Here is a 24,489-nt window from a genome sequence, read left to right as displayed (position 1 = left end):
TGTCACAGCTGGAGCACTCTTAATACTCCTGCGTTAATACTCCAGAAATGTCTGGGTAGGAGTGGGATAGAACCACAGAGATGACTAAGTCAGGAACATAGAGGAGGTATAGAATCATGCCTGGAAGGCAGGGAAAGCCTCCAAAAGCTGCTTGCTATAGTCAGGAGGAGGAAAAGATACTGGCTGAACTGAAGAATGGACATTCACTCTGAAATACGAGTACCTCACCCAAAGTCACAAGGTCAATGACTAGGGGAAAAACAACCACCACCACCAGAAACTGAACTCTTAAGCTCGTCGTACAACTGTAGTTTATTGGATATTTATATATCCAACCTATCAAACCTTGAGTGTGGTAGCCTTCCCTGGTCTAGTGAGCCAAGCACAGATGATGGGCCAGCTGTATGAAAGCAAGGGACCATGTGACCCACTGTCCCAGTCCTTCAGCTTATTTATAGGCACACCCTCACCATTTTCATCATTTCTTATCTCATTCCCACCCCCCCTCCAGACATTCCTTATCCTTTGATTCTGAATGTAGCCATATAATCTCTTTGGCCCCCTTGGGATGGGAAGAAGGATTGTAAGAGCTCTGAGCATCTTTGTTTGGCAACTGCTGTGGGAAAAGTTGGCTGAAGCCACTTTGCTGCCCCAGCAGGAGGTAGGTGACCCCAGCAGAGCCCGGCCCTGAGTCCCCATTCAGCCATTCATAGAAAGATCACAAACTGAGACCCGCCCAGACAAACAGCTCCAAACTGCCTCTGAGAAAACACTGAAAATGAAGGAACTGGGAATGTGACTCAAGTGGTAGAGCACCTGCCTAGCATGTCTGAGACCCTGGTTTCAAGACGCAGGAAAAGGGAAATATTAGCATTTGTACTTTGATCTGAACATAATCTGCATCAATTTAAGTTTAATATTAACTATAAACTTTTTTTTAACATTTGGAACCTGTTCAGGAATGCAAATTTCAGGATGCTGTTATAAGCTGTGAACTCTTTATTCGATCCTTGGTTAGTTTTCCACTTGCAGAAAGGGTTCAGGATCTCAGCAGTGTGTTTCTCTATGAGAAACACAGAAATTTTTCCCCTTTTCTGTCACATATCTAAAATTATATTGTGCTTATTTTTTAACATCAATCATCCTAGATGCCAGAACACAAGGATATTTGTCTGAAAAAAATTTTATTGTAAAGATACTGTTTAGAGGGGCTACAGATACATGAGTAAGGTAATGAGTACATATCCTATGGAGCATTGCTACCTCCTCCTTTGTTTTTCCCCTACCATCCCTTTCCTCCCCACCTCTCCAATTCATCCTACCCCCAAGCTGTAAAATTCATTTTCAACATAGTGTCGTCTAAGTCTCATTGTTACAATGGGTCAACCTGTATCCTTGTTTCAGCATTTTGTTATTTCCCTTCCCCTCCCCAAATCAGAAAAATGTATGTACAACATGCAGGTCACCAGAATCAAATACAGTGACAACAGGAAGAACATACAAAAAAACAAAAAACAAAAAAAAAATCACATAGTACATGAAAAACAGCAGCAACAAGTTTGTCTGTCTTTTTGGGTCATTATATCCCAGTGCCCAGCATACCATGAGCCCCAAAGAAAAATGGTGGATGAATGAAACACACTAAATAATGGGATAAATTACATCCAATAATTAATACACACCATTAATTAGCTAATTAATGGATGCATAAATGCATAATTAATGATCCCACCATCATTCCTGAGTCCCAGGCCTCTGCTTCTCTCCACACTGAGCCTGATTTCACAGGCAGGCAGTTGAAGGCAGACTTCCCTATTTACACTGAACAGAGGAGCACAGACCAAGGTGACTGTCACTTAGCATATCAGAAGAAATGGCTGGTCCATCCCATGCTAGTTCCTGCCTAGTCTTCTGATTCATTAGGTATTTATGGAATGCCTCTTCTGTGCCTTCTGTGCCAGAGACTTGAGCTTGTACCCTGACAGAGTTTATTCTGGGGGGAAAGTCATTAAGCGAGTGCTGACAGCAAGGGGAACAGGTATCAGGGAGCTCTCAGGAAACAGGCAGAACACCAGCCTGCACCAGCTGGCAGGGGCAGGAAGCCTGCTCTCCGTAGGTGACCTTCAAGTAGATGCAGGAGGTGTGACAAATGGGCAACTCCTCCCTCCAATGGGAGGACAGGGCATTCACTTGGAGAGCCTACAGAGATGCAACTGAGCAGCCCTTGAGGGTGCAGAGCACTGTGAGGAGAGCCAGGGTACCCAGGACCTGGCAGGCCTGCATCACGAGCGGAGGAAGATTCTAACTGGGACCTGTGGGAGCCTCTCAGAGGCCCTGTGATTCCTACTTGGCTCAGTGGAGATAGCACCCTTGCAAGGGCTTCAGCCTGTGTCTACAGACCTGGCCAGAAAGCCTATGGCTAATCCAATACTACCAATACTACTCTGAGGCTCCTGAGACCTGAGACATTCAGTGCCAGAACTAGAAATCCTAGACCAGCCAGGACCGGTTGGTTACCCAACAAGGTCAGGTAACATGGCTGTGGGTCAAGCCAAGCACACTGGTGTGGTCACGTGGTTATTACAATAGGGAGCTAGTTCCAAATTTAGTGGTTTAGTGAACAGCTTCCCAGAGGCTGTGTCTTGTGTCTATATTACGTGCAACCCAGCCCCCTGGCCTGAGGCCCCCAGGATCTCCTACCTCAGACCTAGAAATGAAAAGGATGGCACCTGGTACAGTAGTGGCATTCTTTTTGATGAACACCTCCCTTCTGTTACCTGTGTTTCTTTGTCCTCCTGTGGCTCTGCTTTGGGGGTGGAATAGGAGTTTCCTGCAGCACCCTCCCTCTCAGGAAACTGCAGGGTAGTGGCCATCACTCCTAGAGGTAAGGGTGGTAGTCAAAGATGGCAAACACATACTGATTTCTTCGCTTGTTTTTCCTCTGAGCTCTTTCTGCAGATGGTGGCTCTATTTATGGAAACTTGCAGAAAACTGCAGCAGGGTATACTCACCAAAGGTTACCTTCTGACTCCTAAGACCAGATGTGAACCAAGTCAGGCTGTACATACACAGAGGCAGTGCTATAGATTTTTATGGACGTGGACAGCCCAGTGGTGACAGGGAAGGGTGAGTTGGCCCTCTCTTTTTCATGAGACTTTTGAAGCAATTGGCTGTAATTTAGATTTCCACAGCCACTTCCTTCTCGAGGTTCATGTTTTCCCTTAGCAGTTACGACATTTATCTCTGAGCCAGGTCTTGCAGGAATGTCATAAATGTGCTTCTGATGAGGGACTCTGGCTGTCCACCGCTATTCCACTATATGCATTTATTGTTTTTCTTTCCCTATGAGGTAAGGAACGGGGCTGATCTCACAGGGCCCTCCCAGCATAGAGAAGGGGCAGCCAACCATTGTCTCCAGGATGAGTTCATCCCAGAAAAGACCTGCAGGATACCAGAAGGCTGGTGGCATGTCTGTCTTGAAGGTGCCTCTTCAGGTCCTCTCCTGGTTCCAGGTCCCAGAATGCAACTCTTACCCCATTCCTAGAGAATTAGGGAAGCTACATTCTCTCTCACTTGTACTTCTTTAAGCCATGCTTACAATCCTAGCTATTCAGGAGGCTTTGATCTGAGGATTGTGGTTCAAAGCTAGCCAGGGCAGGAAAGTCCCTGAGATTCTTATCTCTGATTACCCACCAAAAAGCTGGAGGTGGACTGTAACTCAAGTGGTAGAACACTAACTAGCCTTGAGCACAAAAGATGGAAGGTAGCACCCCGGCCCTGAGTTCAAACCCCTGGACAGACTTGACCTCTAAGCCACCCAGTTTGAGGGGTCATCTCCATCCTGCAGGGGGTGTGGCTGCCCAGGAGCTGAGCTGGGCAGCAGGGAGAAAAGAAGCAAGTACAGGGTTCTATGGGAGAATGAAGAATGCCATGGTGCCTGCAAAAGCTCACCCAAGCCCTATTTAGCAGTGAGTCTCTAATGAGCAGTGTTCACATCTGTTCTCAAGCTTTGTGCATTAGTCTTCTAGGGTTCACATGACAAACCCCACAGCCTGGGATGTATACCACAGACCCTTACTGCCTCACAGCCCTGAAGTAGTATAGAAGTCCAAGTTGAGGAGGTCTGCAGGGCTCTTTTTATCCTGAGACCTGCCTCTTTAGTGTGAAGACGGCACCTTGTCTTTGTGTGTCACATGGTCTTCCCTTCATGCACGTATGATCCTAAACTCTTCCAAGAAAGACAAGTCTTAGTAGTATTTTAATCCATCAGCTCTTCTCCTCATCCATTATCTTGCAAGATAAATCAATGAACTCGTTCTACCTGGTTGTTTGTGAGACTCTAGGTCCTAGCCTACCTTTCTGGTTTTTGGCATAGTTCCCACTTGTCCAGGAAATCTGTGACTGTCCATTGTAAACATCCACCCTGCTCAGCTTACATAGATGTACTATTTACATATATACACAGAACTTCAATTAAGAAATGAGCTCCATGTTTACCAAACTTACCTACTCACTATCCTCTCTTTGAATGGTTTTGGGGACCAAGCCCAGGACTCTGTGCATGCCAAGTAAACATAGCTCATCAATAAGCTACAGCCCTAGCCTTAATGGTCATATTTTCAAAAATCCTTAAGGACTCATGGCTTTTCAGACTAGTATTTGAGGACTGAACTATAGATCAAAGATGTTCAGTGTGATGTTCAAATTATCTCATCTAGCCAAAGGGACCCCTTACCACGGCTGGTTCCTTTGTTCCTTCAGCAGCTTTATTAAAGCATCTTGTTTAATGATAATACCAGTCCTGGGGCTTGAACTCAGGGCCTGGGCACTGTTCCTGAGCTTCTTTTGCTCAAGGCTACAACTCTACCTCTTGAGCCATAGTGCCACTTCCGGCATTTTCTGTGTATGTGGTACTGAGAAATCGAACCCAGGGCTTCATGCATGTTAGGCGAACACTCTACCACTAAGCCACATTCTCAGCCCATAGAATCAGCTTCTTTAAAAAGGCCCTGAGAATGGCATTCATATTTGGATGCTGAGGGTACACAGGTAGGTAGATAGGTAGCATGAGGAGAGTAGTGATAAGGGACCGCTCTGTAACCCTCACAGCCAGAGCTGACCTTTGTTGCTCTTAAGACTATAATCATGTTTACAGTAAGGTCATACAGTTGTAATATCGCTATGTTGTTTTATACAATTTTCCTTTTTGCTGGTGATCAAACCAGAGCCTAATTATATCAGGCAAGTGCCCCACCATTGAATGAAACCTTGAGGCCCTTTTATATAATTTCAAGTGAATTATTCTCTACCACATGCTCATTTATATTCTTAACAACCAAGTAAAACTTTTATCCTCATTTCTGCTTTTAATATTGTGTACCTCAAAGCCCATTATTTTAAGGTCACTTCTATGCATCCTTTCTTAAAACCTGCTTTCAGGATACCAGCTTATGAAACTAGGGACATACATTTTACTGATTTCATGTGTATGCATTTGTTACATAGCTACTGATACAGTTATACTCAATTATGCAAGCTAACTACAACCTCCTATAACAAAATGCCATTATCACGTCCATAAATTGAACGTAATTCCTCTCATGAGCTAGCTTGGTGAGGCTGATGGCCAGCAGCTACGTGGAGCTGAACCCGAGGAGCCATCACTGGAGGAGGGTACCATCAATTATACAATTTGAGTGATTTACATTTAATTTCACTAATGTTCCTTCATCCATTGAGGGTATTTTGAAATACAAATGGCTGCTGTAAAGAATAGATGTTTGTTGACGGGAAGTTTGCAAATCACACATTACGGTGATGAAGAGCCAGCTGTGGCCTCATCTCTCTCCACTTACAGATCTGGATCTGCGCTGGCTGGGACCGTTTCCAGTCATAACAGATGCACACACTGGTTAAGGAAGGAGGCCACAAAAATAATGGAGCAAAACGACAGTTACCCAAATAGTTTAACCTAGTACCATCATCCAATCCAGTCTCTTCTTTTAATTTGACCTTAATATTCTTAAGTAATGGGATTTCCTTTTATTAGCATAGCTATACCTGGGAGGGGGTCATTGTTATATCCCCACACATTTACAATATATTCCAATCAATCTCACCCCTTCTAAGTAATTGGGTTTTGAGACAAATTTTAAATTGCTTCATTTCCAAAACTCATTTTGGTCACAACGTCCAGGAGAAATCAATCCATCTGCTGATCAATACATAACATTTCAATGCTGCTGCAAGAAAGGCAAGCCAGCACAAAAGCACTCATGTCAGCAACCCAGAGCAGCATTCATTTCCGGACAGAAATCGATTCCCAGCAAAATAGTGATTATTGTAAATATTTATGGCTCTAAAAAGAAAAGCTCATGAATGCAGCTTTTTGAGCAGTTTCATTTCCAAATAAAACTCTGCCGGGCCCCACCTCGCTCTCTATCTCTTGATGTAGAAGCAAAGCAATGGAGCTGGTCAGAAACTCTACCAGTCTTGGAACTGGCTCCTCTGGAGGCCTAGTGTGTAGGCTCGGCACATTCTGGAACGTGCTGCTGTAGACGTGCTGCATGAAGAGGCAAATTCCAGTCTTCCCTGGCAGCTTGCTGTGTGATGTCAGAAAGCTATGCCTGTCTCTGGACATTCTTTTTCTCCTTTGTCCCACTTAACCACTTGAGTTGAGAGGAGGCAATTGAAGAGATGCCAAGGGGGTTAGGGGAGTACCCCTGAACATATATTTAACAATCTGGAAAATGTGAGGTCTTGTAATAACTCCCTATGCCTAAGAACAGCATTAAGAGACAGGGAAGAAAGAAAGTTATCCTGGAGCAGCTCTTGGTCCACAGGCAGTTGTACTAGTGAAAAACAAGTGAGAATGGGAACGGGCGAGGTCATTTGGTAGTAACAGGACACAATACACACCAGGGAAATGGGAGATGAGCAAAACCTACGGGTCTCTGCTCACAACACTCACCGTCCGGGTGGAGGACTGGCTGAACAGGAAAGGCACTGGGCAGGGGGCTTAGCGGGGGAAGCATAGCTCGGCCGGGACTCTGGCAAACACGCGAGGTGTTACTCCAGGCCAAGGATTTCAGGGGCATCCTGACAGGCAGGCAGCAGTGTTTGTTGGGATTGCAGGGGCATCCTGACAGGCGGGCAGCAGTGTTTGGATTGCAGGGGCATCCTGACAGGCAGGCAGCAGTGTTGGGATGGCAGGGGCATCCTGACAGGCAGGCAGCAGTGTTTGTTGGGATTGCAGGGGCATCCTGACAGGCAGCAGTGTTGGGGTTGCAGGGGCATCCTGACAGGCGGGCAGCAGTGTTTGAATTGCAGGGGCATCCTGACAGGCAGGCAGCAGTGTTTGAATTGCAGGGGCATCCTGACAGGCGGGCAGCAGGGTTTGGATTGCAGGGGCATCCTGACAGGCAGGCAGCAGTGTTTGTTGGGATTGCGGGGGCATCCTGACAGGCAGGCAGCAGTGTTTGGATCGCAGGGGCATCCTGACAGGCAGGCTGCAGTGTTGGGATTGCAGGGGCATCCTGACAGGCAGGCAGCAGTGTTTGTTGGGATTGCAGGGGCATCCTGGCAGGCAGGCAGCAGTGTTGGGATTGCGGGGGCATCCTGACAGGCAGGCAGCAGTGTTTGAATTGCAGGGGCATCCTGACAGGCAGGCAGCAGTGTTGGGATTGCAGGGGCATCCTGGCAGGCGGGCAGCAGTGTTGGGATTGCAGGGGCATCCTGACAGGCGGGCAGCAGTGTTGGGATTGCAGGGGCATCCTGACAGGCGGGCAGCAGTGTTGGGATTGCAGGGGCATCCTGACAGGCGGGCAGCAGTGTTGGGATTGCAGGGGCATCCTGACAGGCGGGCAGCAGTGTTGGGATTGCAGGGGCATCCTGACAGGCGGGCAGCAGTGTTGGGATTGCAGGGGCATCCTGACAGGCGGGCAGCAGTGTTGGGATTGCAGGGGCATCCTGACAGGCAGGCAGCAGGTTCCCCGGCGAGGCCTGCTGGTGTGTGTTTATATTATGTTTGCCCTGGTCTTGCATTATGCCAACTCTCCACACTCGACTGCCCTCTAAAGCCGTCCACTGCACCGAACCTGAGTACACGGGCGGACATGCATTCACTCAATACCTGCCAGGCTTAACTCCGCGAGCTTCTGGGGCCGACAGGGTGCCCCAGGCAGCGCGCGTCCGGCGCGGGAACCCGGGAGCAGAACGCAGCAGCACGGGGCCTCGAATCCCGATCCGCCCGCCCCGACTCGCCGGGCGGCACCGTGCTCAGCGGCTCCGCGGGGGACTGGCCGCCGGCGCCAGTCCGGGCTTCCAGGCTCCCGCCGCCCGCTTCCCCGACGGCCCGAAAAAGGCGGAGCGCGGGGCCGCAGGAACGCACGCCAGGACCCGACGCGCAGCGCGCGCAGGCGCGTTGCCGAGCTCGGCGCCGGGAGTGGGAGGGGGGAGGGCCCACGAGGCGGACGTCGCGACGCAGGCGTCGTAGCTCTGTTGGGGGAGGAGAGCGAAGACTCCATCCGCCATGTTGGATGCCGCAGATTCGCCATAACCTCGCTGGCTCTTTCCGTAAAAAAATAAAAATAAAAAGCGGAGCGCCCGCGGGTGCCTCGCCTTCTCGGTCGGCACGGAAGGAGGCCCGGAAGAGCCCGGGGCTTTTTTTTTCCTCCGCGGTGGGGGCGTTGCCATGGAGACGCGGGCGGCAGGTGAGCCGGGCTGGGGGGGGGGGGGATGGGGCCGGGGTGGGGGTGGGGCGCGGCGCGGGAAGCGGCTGAGCTGCGTGGAGGCGAGCGGCAGCGCGCAGGCCGCGGCTGGCGGAGGGATCCGCGGCCCGGGACGGATAGCGGACGTCGCTGCGGACGTCGCTGCGTCCTACGTCTCACGTTCGGCCGTCGGCCGTATCCCACCGCCTTCCCCGGAAAAAAAAATGAGTGCTGGCTGGAGAGTCGGTGCGGGGTGGGCAGAGTGCGCGTGCGCGGAGCTCTCTTCCGGGTAACGCGGTGTCGGGGCGCCTGCCAGTGACGGACCGCCGACGAGCGCGTGGGCGGGGTGTTCGAATCCCGACCCCGTCAGCTCGTGGTCTGGGGTGTACTTGGGCCGTGCTTTGTTCCTTGCGTGGCCAGAAGTTCCTCCCCTGCGACCTAGCTGGCGGCCCGGGGCGCTCCCTGCGTGCGCGGCCTGGAAAGTTTCTTTGTGCTCACTAGGGGGCGGGACTAGCGTTGCTATGGGTAACTGGGCAGCAAGTTTTGGCAAGTAGTAATTTACCCTTTACCTGCTTCCCAGCCCCGTGGGGCGCCTTTGCTCACCCTTTGAGTTTCAGTGGGCAGGCCACCACCTTCACGTACTGAACTGGTAGAAGCAGCTTCTTCGCGGGACCTGACCGAGTGGCAGACCTGCCGCTGACCCCGCACTTAACCCTGAGCTTGGGCCTTCACCTGTGATAGCACAGGCCCCTGGCATCACTGTTTGGCGCTCTTCTCTTCTGGCAGCTCTTAATTGTAGGTCCTTTATTGATGAGGAACAGAAGTTCATTGAGGTCAAACGCATAACAGTTTAAAAATAGCAGAACTGAGGCTTAAAAAAATTCAACTGCTTTTTAAAAAATTCTTTTTGGTGCTAGTACTTGGGCTTGAACTCAAAGCCTTAGCGCTATCTCATAACTCGTCAATTTGAGGCAGGAGTTCTTCCACTTGGAAGAGTCCACTTCTGCTTTTTGACGATTAATTGGAGATTAGAGCCCCAACAGCCTTTCCTTTCTGGGCTGGAAAGCTGCAGCCCAGCCGACTTGAAGCTTTAAAAGAAACTTCCTTTCTTTGGCTTTTGTACTGGGGTTTGAACCCAGTGTTTTGTGTTTGCCCGGTATGTTTTCCCACCGGAACTATGCCCCCCCCCTTTTTTTGCTTTCCTTATTTTTCCACTAGTCTTCAGTTTTCATATTTACCTTTCGCTTAGATGGCAGGCATTCTCTTACACAGCTGTTGGCTCTGCTGGATGGAGTCTTCCTAACTTTGTCCCTGGACTGGCCAGTCTGAGATCCTCCAGATCTCTGCTTCCTGGGTTGCTAGGATTAAAGGCTTGAGCTACCTTGCAGGCATGCTTTTCTTAAAACAATGACTTCACAGTTCTGTGTCTTCCCAATGGTTTTTTTTTTTTTTTTTCTCTTCTTTTTTCAAAGAAGAACCCTGGGCATATATTGTCCTTTTCTTCAATTTGCATGTGTAACAAACCAGCCACTCTCTCTAAGAACCTTGTAGTGGTAGAGGGCTGGGAAAGGTTTATTAGGAGGCATGACACAAGGAGGGAATAGGCTTAGAAAACACTTGGTCCTCCTTCCCTGTTTGTAAAGATGTCATTGACCTGTCCCGCACCTGAATTCCTAGATGTCTGTAAAGCAAGTGGGTCAGAGCAATGGCATACAAAATGGAGGCAGATGCCAAGCTTTTCTCCTATTATTACTTGTTAGTGCTTTTGGCCAAAAGGAGTTGCTAAGTTACAGTTTGTTTGTTTGTTTTTTTGGTCATGAGGCTTGAACTCTGGGCCTGCGTGCTGTCCCTCAGCTCTTTAGCTCAAGGATAGCACTCTTACCACTTGAGTCACAGCGCCACTTCTGTCTTTCTCTGTTTTTGTGGTGCTGAGGAATCCAACCCAGGGCCTCATGCATGTGAGACACTTCCACTGAGCCACCTTCCCAGCCCTAAGTTAAGACTTTCTTAAGAGTTTGCTGCTGGCTAATTTAGGAGAAGCAGTATAATAGACTGTGAGGGAGGAACAGGTTTGGGCTGGCCATCTCTGTCACTTGGAGCTGTGTGGCCTTCCTGGCTCCTTTCTCCAAGGTTTATCATTGCTTCCAGTGAAAAGGTTCTTATTTCATTCTCTCAACCTTATAATTTACATAACTGCTTTTCAAAGATAGCTATCCTTAAGGAGAAGTAAGTTGCTGCCCAGGGCAAGGGTGGTCAGAATTAGGTATATTAAAAAGACTCTCCTTAATTGCATTTCCTTTTATAGATAGTTAGTGCCTGCTGCCTCTGAGAACCTCTGCAGCAAGATGGGCCCATTTAATTGCAGTGAAGGATTTAGCCTGCAGTTAAGTTTTCCTCTTCTCAGATTGATCTGGCTAAGTGTTCACTGTTTCAAATTTCTCATGGGCAGGCTTCCACTCTTAAGAGGGGAAGGAAGTTTGGATGGTGGGAAGAACTGTAGTTCTGGATCTTGAAATCTCTGCCACAGATTCCTGATGTGCCAAAGGAGACAAGGTCTGCCCTGCCCTATGCTGGAGATGCTGTGGTGCTCTGGGTGGTGTTTGTCCCTTTGTCTCCACCTTAATGAGACCCCGTCTGCCCATTACACAGCATGGTATACTGCCGTCCACTTGCTTCTTTATTGTTCATTGCTCTTGTTGGTTTATTTTTGTGATAGGATGTCACTATGTAGCCTTGGCTGCTGCTTTAGCCCATTCAGTGCTGGGATTCTAGACGTGCTCCCCCCTGCCCAGCTCCACTTGTTTCTAGAAGAAAGGTGGGAAGGTGGGATACAGTAGGTTGTGATTAACTTATTTAAAAGTGCAAAAAAGTAGGGCGGTCCTGGAGTGAACATGGCAGCTATCTCACAGCTGGTGCTCTACCACTTGAACACACCTTCAGTCTGACATTTTGAGGATGAATTGGAAATGGAGGCTCTTGGACTTCCATGGTACCGCACCTAGGTCCTCCAGGTTATAGCCTCTCCAGTAGCTAGGATTATAGGGATGAGCCACTGGTACCAGGCTGAGAGATCTTAAAGGCAAATTGCAGAATACTGAATAGTATCTCTATAGAGAAATGCCTACTTTTTTTTTTTTTTTTTTTAAATTTTAAGTAGTTGTACGAAGGGATTTCAGTTCAACATGTCAGTTTATGAGTACAGTGCATTTTGATCAGTGTCACCCATTCTGCATTCTCTCCTCATCCCTCCCGACTCCACCCACCATCTCAAATTACCAGGTTCCTTTTTTTTTTTTTTTTTTGGTCTGTCTGTTGTGGGGCCTGAACTCTGGGCCTCGGTGCTGTCCCTCAGCTCTTCAGCTCAAGGCCAATGCCCTACCACTTGGGCCACAGCGCCACCTCCAGCTTTTTTCTGCTTTTGTGGTGCTGAGGAATAGAACCTACAGCCTTATGCATGCAAGGCAAGTGCTCTACCACTGAGCCACCTTCCCAGTCCCACCAGGTTCCATTTTTATATATGTACACTGAATATTATGATTGTATTGGCCACCATTCTTCTCTTTATTGGTTCACGCACCTAGTTTTAAACCCCTTTCCCTCTGACAAAAGTTGTTTGGGTTTCATTTGTATTATTCATTTGTATTCATTTTGTTAAGTTGGTTGTTCAAAGGAGTTACACCATTGGAATCGTCCCCTGCACATACCATCTTTGTGTATATATGCATATGATCTGTATATATTTTCATATATGTTTTTATAATTCACATGTAACTTCCACATCTGGCAGAAAACATGCACTTTGTCTCTCTAATACAATTAATACAATTTTTTCCAGTCTATTTCCCTGCAGATGACATAATGTTATTCTTCCTGATGGATGAAAAAATTCCATTGTATATGTAAACATTATGCATAGATGTATATCTGTACACATGTATATATGTGTATGTATGTGTTTATCTTTGTATGTGTGTGTATGTATATGTTGCAGATAATTTCTCTTAGTCTTGTTTTTTTTTGTCGGTGGTGGGGCTTGAACTCTGGGCCTGGGTGCTATGCCTCAGCTTGTCAGCTCAAGGTGAATGCTCTATCACTTGAACCACAGTGTCACTTCTGGCTTTCTGGTGGTTAATTGGAGATGGATGTCTCATGGCCTTTCCTGCCTGGGCTGGTTTTGAACTGCAGTCCTTAGATCTCAGCCTCCTGAGTAGCTAGGATTACAGGCATGAGCCACTGGTACCTGGCTAATTTCTCTTAGTCTTAACTCACCTGTTTATCTTATTCTTTTTGGTAGTACTGGGGTTTGAACTCAGGGCTTTGCACTTCTAGGCTAGTGCTCTAACACTTGAGCCATATCTCAATTTATCTTCTTAATATTATCTTTTGAGGAGCAAAAGTTAATAATTTCGTTAGCGTTTGATTTACCATTATTTTTGCTTCTGCAGGCCTTTTTTGGGAGAGGGGTATTCTTACTTTAAGGTCATAGAATGTTCTAGGTTTAATGATCTTTAAAGCTGAGTACTTCTTTGTTTTATGCTTAGGTCTGCCGCTCATCTCAGATTAGCTTATGAGTGGTGTGAAGTAGGGATGGAGGTTTTAGTTTCTGTTGATTTTCTAGAGAAGCTCTTCTTTTCCTTGTTCAATTACTTTAACTCTGTGCTGATAATCTTGTGTGGGGCTATTTCTTGATCTACTTGTTTTTCTTGATTTCTATTTTGATTACTACTGCTTTGTAGTACTTCTTGAAGTCATGAAGAAAGGTGGTCATTTAAGATGGTTTTTGGAGGGATAACAAGGTAGGCAGGAGGTCTTCATTAGTTTCTGTCATGGTGAAGGCCCAGGAGTTGATGCTCACCCCAGGGTCATGGTTAGGGGTTCAGAGAAAACACAGATCATCAGAAACAGTTCAGTGAAGAAAGTCATGAGAAAGTGACTGATCAGATTATACCTGAAGGACAAGAAAGTTTCCTTCTGTCCTTTAGGGAGAGAGGAACCATGAACCAGATAGGCCCAGGGACGGGGAGTCTTTGCAGGCTGGGCACATGCAGCCCTACACAGTTCTCTTTCTTGGTGTCAGAGAGAATTGTCTTTTGAGTGCTGCTCTACATTTTTACTTCAGAGTTGGGCCAGGAGGCTAGTGTAGGATTCATCAAAGATCTTCGAGAGACACTTCCTAGGGACTGAAGCCTCTCTCCCCATGAAGAAGCCCCTGGGACAGAATGTCATGTGCAGCTTGGTGGGGCACATACAGGCTCTCTGGGACCCAGTTCCCACCAGGTTTAGGCCCTGCCATTAACCACAGCTCAGGCTTTACAGACAGCAGGGGAAAGCTCCAGATGGAAGTCCTGGCTGTTTCACAGCTGCGGGACCGTGGCAGGTCTGTGGAGCCACCACCTCCTCATGTGCACATGGGCTGTGGGCAGCAGTATGGTCGTGAAGGTTCCAGAGGGGAGGCTCCACACACACCTGGCCCCTCGCAGACTTTCCTCTTTCCGTCATCCGCCATCTTCTCTCTCTCCATCAAGCCTCTCACCTTCTGCCCTGAACATCTTGTAGTTTTAAATAGTATCTGTGAAAATTCAGTGCGTAATGAGAGCGACTTGTAACTATAAATAATAATGTGGATACAGTGGCCCAAATCCTGAATTAAATCATGCGGTTGTAGGGGAATAAAATGGAGAATAAAATGGGACTAAAATGGAGTAATTCTATTCTGTAATGTATTACCTCTGCTTTGTAGCTAAAGAAGCAGAGGCTTGGGCCAGGTGTGGGGTGGAGGGAGAGGTGTGCACATCTGTGTTAGTGGGCCTCCTCCAGCCTCTTTTGTTCTACCTGGTTCCCAGCCTGTAGGATGGTGCCTTGAACTGGTCCCCTCACTTAATCCTCTCTGGAAACTCACAGTCACACCCAGAAGTGTGCTTCACTAATCTCCTAGACACCTCTACATCTCTTAATCCAATTACATTCACAAGATTAGCCACACAGCAACCATTTGCAATGGCCCTGAACCAACTGAGATCATCAACTTGGTCACTTGCTGAAAAGAAGCTGTGGTCTATCTTTTGTTGTTACTTGTTTTCTTGTGTCTGTACTAGGGCTTGAACTCAGGACCTTGCATTCTTGATTTTTTTTTTTTGTTTTTTACTCAAGGCAAATATAAGTGTAAAAGGATTGTAAGAAGGTATAAATATAAGTGTAAAAAGATTGTAAGAAGGACCAAGATGGCGACGGGGCAGTAGGGAAACGCCACAGCTCTCTCCAACCAAAAAGAGAGTTCGAGTTCCAACCTTTAATCTCCCCAAGAGACCGACAACAACAAAAAGACGAACACTCAGAGAAAAACCAGAGGTGGAAAATAACAAAAAAAAAGAAAGAGAGGAAAAGAAGAATTTCAGAACAGAGAAGAGCGAAGACCCCTCCCCCAACCTTTACTGGCCGCGCGGCAGTGCGCCAAGCCGCCGGCCAGCCGGCCCGGCGGGGGCTGCCGGAGCCACAGAGACACAGGGGGCTGCTTGCAGATCACCAGGTACCGGATTGCAGAACAGCGGATCGCCAGGAACAGAGAAACCTACCAGCCGGGAGTCTCCAGGAGGATCCCACCCCACCCATCACTCTCCACCGGAGCGGAGAGGCTCCATCCCGCCAAAGCCGCCTGGCACCAGCAGCGCCACAAAGGGACCTGTCCGCAGACCACCCGCCCAATCGCCCAATCGCGATCGCAACGACCCGGCGGGGGGCCGCCCAACCCAGCCCGCAACCACCCCAACTGAACTCGGACTGCAACAACAACTGACGACCTACAGGGTGAGTACCCATCAGGGGACAGGGAATCCATCAAGGGAGACCAGAGCTGGAGGGAATCCCCAGACCCTGACCTAGACTCCCTACCCCAACACCCGGACCACAGGACCCACTAAAACTGGGAACTGTTCGAGAGCTCCACCAGCCGGTGGAGCACACTCTGCTGGCCAGGCCAGAGCAAGAGCGCCCCTGGAAGGGAGCTTAAATGCTCAAGCCAGGAACAGTGCCCCTGGGTCAAGACTACCAACAGTAGAAGAAATTTGAACTGTGTCCTCCAGGCTGCATAACCAAGGTGGTATACACATTAGCACAGGCCTAACGAGCGCGCTCCAGGCTGGGGCCGGAACCAGGCCAGGGGACCGGCACCTGAACAAAGCAAAAAGGGTCAGAAGTGGGGCTGTGGCTCAAATGGTAGGGTGCCAGCCCTGAGCTGAAGAGCTGAGGGACAGCACCCAAACCTAGAGTTCAAGCCCACAACCAGCCCAAAACAAACAAACAAAAACACATCAGGAGCCCATAGCAGACTCCAGTATTTGGGAGAGTGCATCCAGAGCATCTGATCTTCCCAAGAGCACCCGCAGGAGCAACACAAGCAGTCTAGGCTGCTCAACCCTTCCAAAGGCGGGAATTGCTACAGCAGAGAGCTGAGAATCCTAAGTGAATAGCAGCTGGAAATAGGCTCCCAACAGAATCCAGATCAGGCACAGACTCTCTCTACCAATACAGAATCAGCAACCAAGCAAAGACAGACACACCAAAACAAGATTGAAGAGCAGTCTCCTGAACCCCCATGCGAAAATCACAGAGAAAAATCACAAGGTTTACCACTACCCAGGACAGCAAGCTCACCTCAAAAGCCAGCAGCCACGCAGGGGAGAGCCCCAGTGGGAGCAAAGCAGGAATGGAAGACAAAAACTACATCCAAGGGTTGCTGGAGGCAATGACTCAAGAAATAAAGCGAGAAATGGATCAGAAATTGAAAGAGCACAAGGATGAACTATCAAAAGATATACAGGATATCAAACAAAAATTGGATGCAAAAATAGAAGCTGCATAAACCTCAGTAAGAAGTGAGATAAACGCCAAATTAGAGGTAATGCATACTGATCTCACCTCATTGAGAGGTGAGATCAGTACTCTGAGAACCAACATTGAATCCATAAAGGGATCCATTTCCACCATGCAAACCACAATAGAAGCCACGGTCAACAGAGTGAATGAAATGGAAGGTAGAGTGTCAGATACAGAAGACAGAATACACCAACTGGACCAAAAAGTGACAGATATGGAAAAATCACTCAAATTAAACCAAAGGGAAATTCAAGAGCAAGCAGATAATGCTAAAAAATTTAACCTTCGCATAATCGGAGTGGACGAAGGTGAGGAATTCCAGAGCAAGGGAATGCAACACCTATTTAACAAGATAGTCAATGAAAATTTTCCCCACCTCAAAAACGACCATCTTAACTACATCACAAAAGCTTATCGAACACCCAACAAGCAAGATCCCAGGAGAAACACTTCTAGGCACATAATAGTAACAATGATGGATCTGAATAATAAGGAAACAATCCTGCATGCAGCAAAAATGAAGAAGGAGCTATACTACAATGGGAAAAAAATTAGAATCACTGCAGATCTCTCCACACAAACAATGAATGCAAGAAAAGCCTGGGAAAGCACCATACGAGCCCTGAGAGCCAATAACTGCCAACCCAGACTGATATACCCGGCAAAGCTAGCATTCACATTCGATGGAGAACTGAAAACTTTTAATAGCAAAGAAAAACTAAATGAATACATAAACATTAAGCCAGCATTACAAAGAATTCTAAGAGGGGGGACACAACCTGAAGAAAGCAACCAGGAACTGGGACCTGCCCCAAACAGGCATTACTCAAAGTCTAACTGAGCAAGCACAGGAGGAAAGGAAAGAAGAAAAACTTAGGAAAACGGAATGGCAGGGACAACAATGCATCTCTCTATACTTTCTCTTAATATAAATGGGCTGAATTCGCCAATTAAAAGAAAACGAACTGAGGACTGGATCAGAAAACAAGACCCATCCATCTGTTGCCTTCAGGAGACCCACCTCTCAGCCAAACATACAAACAAACTCAGAGTGAAGGGGTGGAAAAGGATCTACCAATCAAATTCCCCCAATAAGAAAGCAGGTGTAGCTATCCTGATATCTGACAAAATAAACTTTTCATTAAAATCAGTACAGAAAGACAAGGACGGACACTACATATTAATAAAGGGAACAATCCAAGAGGAGGATATAACCATCATCAACTTATATGCCCCAAATATTGGTGCACCCAGATATGTTAAACAAATGCTCTCAAACTTACAGAATAAAATAGATCCCAATACGATAATACTAGGAGACTTTAACACGCCACTCTCACCAAAGGACAGGTCTACCAACCAGAGGATTGGCAAAGAAGCTACCGAATTAAGTGAGGCCATACTTCAAGCGGAATTAACTGACATCTACCGAGTATTTCACCCTAAAACAACACAGTACACATTCTTCTCAGCAGCTCATGGAACTTTCTCCAAAATAGACCATATCATAGTTCATTCAAGGAACTTAAGCAAATACAAAGGGATCGACATAATCCCCTGTATCCTATCTGACCACAGTGGAATCAAGCTAGCTCTCAATAACAAAGCATACCGCAGAAATTTCTCTAATACATGGAAATTGAACAGCACACTCCTTAACAAGGCCTGGGTAACAGAAGAGATCAGAGAAGAAATAAAGCATTTCCTAGAACTCAATGAAAATGAAAACACCTCACAAAGAAACTTGTGGGACACAGCAAAAGCAGTCCTGAGGGGCAAATTTATTGCCCTCAGTGCCCACATCAAGAGAATGGAGACAGACCAAGTAAATAATCTCATGTTGCAACTAAAACAGCTAGAAAAACAAGAAAAAATGGGACCTAAAGCTACTAGACGAAGCCAGATAACCAAATTGAGAGCAGAGATTAACCAATTAGAAAATCAGAAAACCATAACCAAAATAAACCAAACAAAAAGCTGGTTCTTTGAAAAAATAAACAAAATTGATGGCCCGTTGGCAAGATTAATTAAAAAAAGAAGAGAGGAAACCCATATTAATAGGATTAGGGATGCCACGGGAAACATCACAACACGTACCCAAGATATCCAAACAATTCTAACAGACTACTTTCAAAAGCTATACTCTCTAAAGGAAGAAAATCTGGCGGAAATGGATGCATTTTTAGAGAAATACAAGTTACCCAAACTGAGCAAAGAAGAAGTTAACCAATTAAATAAGCCAATATACTATAATGAGATACAGGAAGCTATCAAAAGTCTTCCAACAAAAAAAAGCCCAGGACCAGATGGATTCACAGCAGAATTCTATAAGACCTTTAAAGAAGAACTAATACCCATACTCCTCAAGCTCTTCAGAGAAACAGAGAAGGAGGGAGCTATCCCAAACTCATTCTACGAAGCCAATATCACACTCATCCCCAAACCAGCCAAAGACCCAACCAAAAAGGAGAATTACAGGCCAATCTCCTTGATGAACACAGATGCAAAGATCCTTAACAAGATTCTAGCTAACAGAATCCAGAAACACATAAAAAAAATAATACACTATGATCAGGTAGGCTTCATCCCAGAGACACAGGGATGGTTTAACATACGTAAGTCAATAAATGTAATCCAGCATATCAACAGAGCCAAGGTCAAGAATCACATGATTATCGCCACAGATGCAGAAAAGGCCTTTGATAAAATTCAACATTCATTCATGCTAAAAGCTCTGGAGAAAATAGGAATAGAAGGAACATTTCTAAAAACAATAAAAGCCATTTATGACAGACCAATAGCCAATATTATACTTAATGGGGAAAAGCTACAACCAATCCTCCTAAAAACAGGAACAAGGCAAGGATGTCCACTGTCTCCACTCCTCTTCAACATAGTCCTAGAACCCTTAGCCAGGGCAATAAGGCAAGAAAAAGACATTAAAGGGATCCGCATAGGGAAAGAAGAAGTGAAACTATCCCTTTTTGCAGACGACATGATACTATACCTCCACGATCCCAAAAACTCCATCCCCAAACTTTTAGAAATCATAAGTCACTTCGGCAAAATAGCAGGATACAAAATAAACCCACAAAAATCAGTTGCCTTCCTATACACTGATAAGGCACAGGAAGAGAGGGAAATAAAGGGAGCAACCCCATTCACAATAACCTCCCAAAAAATAAAATATTTAGGAATTAACCTAACCAAAGATGTAAAAGAACTATTTAATGAGAACTATAAAAAGTTAAAGAAAGAAATTGCAGAAGACACTAGGAAATGGAAAGACCTCCCATGCTCCTGGATAGGCCGACTTAATATAGTAAAGATGGTGATACTTCCAAAACTAATATACAAATTCAATGCAATTCCTATTAAAATCCCAATGACGTACATCACTGAAATACAGAAAACAGTCCAAAAATTTATATGGAACAACAAAAGACCTAGAATAGCCAAAACAATTCTAGGGGATAAAGACAATATGGGAGGGCTATCCATGCCGAACTTCAAACTCTACTACAGAGCTATAATCACGAAGACAGCATGGTACTGGCACAAAAACAGACCCGAAGACCAATGGAACAGAATAGAAGATCCAGATATAAATCCACAGGCCTACAGCCAGCTGATATTCGACAAAGGAGCCAAAGACATACAATGGAAGAAACACAGCCTCTTCAACCGCTGGTGCTGGGAAAACTGGGCAGCCACATGCAGAAAACTAAAAGTGGACCCCAGCCTATCACCATGCACCAACATCAACTCAAAATGGATTAAAGACCTTAACATTAAACCTGAATCTCTGAAACTACTGCAGGACAGAGTAGGAGAGACACTTGAACTAATAGGCACAGGAAGGAACTTCCTGAACAGAGTCCCAGGGTCACAACAAGTTGGAGAGAGACTCGACAAATGGGACTACCTTAAAATAAAAAGCTTCTGCACAGCTAAATCTATCGCAACTAAGCTAGAAAGACAACCAACTAATTGGGAAAAAATATTTACCAGCAATATATCAGACAAGGGGTTAACATCCTGTATATACAGGGAACTCAAGAAACTAATCCCTCCCAAACCTAACAAACCAATTACTAAATGGGCAAGGGAACTAAAGAGGGACTTCTCAAATGAAGAAATAAAAATGGCAAAGAAACACATGAGGAAATGTTCATCATCCCTGGTGGTGAAGGAAATGCAAATAAAGACAACCCTGAGATACCACCTTACCCCAGTCAGAATGTCCCACATCCACAAATCAGCCAACGACAAATGCTGGAGGGGATGTGGAGAAAGAGGAACCCTATTACACTGCTGGTGGGAATGTACACTTATACAACCACTTTGGAAAGCAGTCTGGAGGGTCCTTAGAAAGCTAAAGATTGACCTCCCTTACGACCCAGTCATACCACTTCTAGGCATCTACCCTGAACAACAGGAACCAATATACAAGGACACGTGCACCTCCATGTTTATTGCAGCACTGTTCGCAATAGCTAGGATATGGAAACAACCTAGGTGCCCCACCACAGATGAATGGATCCAAAAATTGTGGTATCTATACACAATGGAATATTATGCAGCCATTAGAAATGACAAAATAATGGCATTTGCAGGGAAATGGATGGAGCTAGAAGGAATCATGTTGAGCGAGGTAAGCCAAGAACGAAGAGACAAACGGTACATGGTCTCCCTCATAAGTGGATGCTAAATCCAAAAGGTTAGGTGATACGACAAAACTAACAGGACTTAAGAAACAAAGAACTCACGCTCATCTGGTTGAACCACTACTAAATATCCTCATGCTGCTGATCACAAATATGGTATATAACATGTGAACACTGTTATATATTACAGACTGTGGTAGACAATTTGCTCCAGGGAAGTTAGAATGAACTTGTGACTTTGAAATTATGTAATCATTTAATCACAATCAAAAAAAAAAAAAAAAAAAGAACCTCGGGGAAGGGAGGGAGGGAGGGGATGGTAGGGGGAAAACAATGGAGGGGGTAACAATGTTCAAGAGGAAGTGTACTCATAACCTCACTCATGTAACTGTAACCCTCTGTATAGTAGCTTTACAATAAAAAAAAAAAAATTAAAAAAAAAAAAAAAGATTGTAAGAAGGTGTAGCAGCTATGTGAATAAATATAATTCTTCAAATATTAGAAGTAGAAGTAGAATTTCCTCATGAGGAACTGGCATATGGAATGCATATACCTCAAATGACTGAAAGTAGGGTGTCCAAGAGACACTTGCACACTGCACTCTTTTAGCGTTCTTCCCAGCTGCCCAAAGGTGGAAGTGTCCAGAGAGCCCCTTAGCACAGGAGAGGATAAATGAAGTGTGCTGTCTGCACACGGCTACATGTTCAGCTATGAAATGGAAGAGGCTGTGGCGCACTGCCACGGGGGTGAGCCTTGAGGACATATGTAAAGTGAAGTCAACACTCACAGTGAGACCAAAGGAGGATTCTCTAGGGGAGGAGCGCAGAGTTGCCATGCCAGCGTGCTTCTGCTCATCTACTAGTCATTGAAATGAACGCTAGGAAATGGAAACAAGGTGAGTTTTCTTTGTTGTTGTTGTCGTTTTCTTTTTGTCATGTTTGTTCATTTATCTGTCTTTGGGAGCCTAAGAGAAGCACAGAAATGGAAGGACAACAGGTGAACAAATGCAGCAGTGGTATTCACTAAGACACTACGTTGAAAATGAAAAACGGAGAGTGACACTGTTCAAAAAGAAATGTACTCTTTACCTGACTTACGTAACTATAATCACTTTGTACGTCACCTTTATAGTAACAATAAAAAAATTAAAAGGCAAGCTATCTAATTCATTGGTAGAAATAGGAGGTGGCTGCCAGGGCCTGGTTTAGGGCAGTGAGGAGCCCGTGTCTCATGGCTACAGAACTGTTGTTTGGGACAGTGACAGATTTTTGGATGGCTGCACATCACCATGAATGTACCCAGAGATGCTGAGCAGCACACTTCAACTAACAGTTGTAACTTTTTTTTTGTTGTTGGTAATGGGGCTTGAACTCTGGGCCTGGGCGCTGTCCCTGCACTCTTCAGCTCAAGGTGAGCACTCTACCTCTTTAGCCATAGTGCCACTTCTGGTTTTCTAGTGGTTTATTGGAGATAAGAGTCTCACAGACTTCCCTGCCCAGTCTGGCTTTGAATCATGATCCTCAGATCTTAACCTCCTGAATAGCTAAGATTACAGGTGTGAGCCACCGGCGCCCGGCCAGTAGTATGTGTATTTTACCACAGTAAAAATAAAAACAAAAAAAACAAACTACCACATGATTACACCAGAAAGAACTTCTAGAAAAGGCAGAATTGTAGAGACCAAAAGCAACCAGTGGTTTGCAGGAGCTGTCAGGAGAGGGACTGTATCCAGTGATGGAATGCCCTGTATCTAGAAGTGTGTGCAGGCTGTAGTGTGAACGGGAGGGGCTCAGGCAAGCCTTGGGGTACTGTTAGGGCAGAGTGACAAAATAAGAGGGCACAGAGGGGTGTAGACGGTGGGCTGTCCGCCTGCCCGCTGGCCTGGCCCGTGCATCCTGCCCTGTCCAGCTCACAGGCCTGGTCCCAGCCTTTCACTGCTCATATTCGTTAACATTAGAAATGTTATTTATAATAAACACTGCCACTGTGTCCCAGGGCAGTGGAGGACTGCCCCCTAGCCACTGCACTCTGTCAGAATAACCACATTTCTCTGATGTTGGGATATTGCCTTTGATTTCCACCCTGAGGCTCACAGAGGTTCAGTTCAGGTGAACGAGCCAGGAGCTACACCTAGGGCTATCCTGACCTGGGTGAGAGTCTGGCTCTCCCTGGGCAGGGACAGGGACTGTTTAAAGAGTGACTCTCTGATTAGAGAGGTAGGCCTTGAGCACACAATGCCATCGTAGCCTTTTGTGTTCTAGTACTGGAGTTTGCAGTAGGGCCTTGTGCTTGCTAGGCAGGCCTGCTGCCCCTCCAACATACTTCCAGCTGGTGGCTTCAGGCTCCAGGAGCCTTTGAGACTCAGAAGAGCAGTTGTGGGTTTGCAGACCAGGAAGCTCGAGACCATGCAGCATACACGTGGATGGAAACAGAAGCTGCATTGGTGGGAGAGTCGCCCTGCCTGTTTGTTTGTTTTTTCCAACATTGAGAAGTGTTTTGAGAACTTCTTTTTTTAAACCTATAACAAACTTTAGATATAAGGAATATGACCGGATTTGGGTAAACACATACTAATAACAACAGTAAGCTTTTTACCGTTTTCCTACATGACGGCCCAGATGTCAGGGTGGGCGCAGGCTTGGTTGCAGGGGAGCTGTGGTCTGTGTGTTGCTGGGAGGACTCAAGGGACGAGGGTGGGTGGTGGGGTTACACCGTCGAGCCTGAGGGACGGCGCTAGTGCTGACTCTGGCCTGACCATCAGCTGTTGACATCTTTAGGTCCACAGAAAATCTTCCCTTTTCACCTTTTTTTTTTGGTCAGTCATGGGGCTTGAACTCTGGGCCTGGGTGCTGTTCCTGAGCTTTTCAGCTCAAGGCAAGTACTCTACCGCTGGAACCACAGTGTCACTTCTGGTTTTCTGGTGGTTAATTGGACATGAGTCTTACAGACTTTCCTGCCTTGGCTGGCTTTGAACTGAATCCTCAGATCTCAGCCTCCTGAGTAGCTAGGATTACAGGTGTGAGCCATTGGCACCTGACTAGCCATTATTATTATTTTTTTTTAAGTTGTTGTTATAAAGGTGATGTACAAAGGGGTTACAGTTATGTAAGTCAGGTAAAGAGTGCATTTCTTTTTGGACAGTACTAGCTACCACTTCCCTCACTCTCTGCCAGTACCATTCATTTTAACACACTTTTTCACTTACAGAAAATAGAGATAGTAAAAAATATTTCTGCATGCCT

The 24,489-nt window shown here is 46.2% G+C and overlaps 1 protein-coding gene across 1 annotated transcript in view; it reads left to right on the top strand.

The window, feature by feature from the left end:
- Positions 1-8,510: 8,510 nt before the first annotated feature.
- The window catches only part of Zfat (zinc finger and AT-hook domain containing), a 166,065-nt gene continuing 150,086 nt past the window's right edge, over positions 8,511-24,489 (top strand). Inside the window, exon 1 of the mRNA XM_042700017.1 lies at positions 8,511-8,711. Coding sequence (XP_042555951.1) covers positions 8,693-8,711 — 19 coding nt within the window. The 5' untranslated portion in view covers positions 8,511-8,692. The remainder of the gene's footprint in view (positions 8,712-24,489) is intronic.

This window comes from Dipodomys spectabilis, unplaced genomic scaffold, assembly GCF_019054845.1.
Source record: "Dipodomys spectabilis isolate Male_0828 unplaced genomic scaffold, ASM1905484v1 ptg000264l, whole genome shotgun sequence".
Taxonomy (NCBI): Eukaryota; Metazoa; Chordata; class Mammalia; order Rodentia; family Heteromyidae; genus Dipodomys; species Dipodomys spectabilis.
Note: the sequence above shows the minus strand (reverse complement) of the source record. Positions and strands in the feature narration are given on the sequence as shown.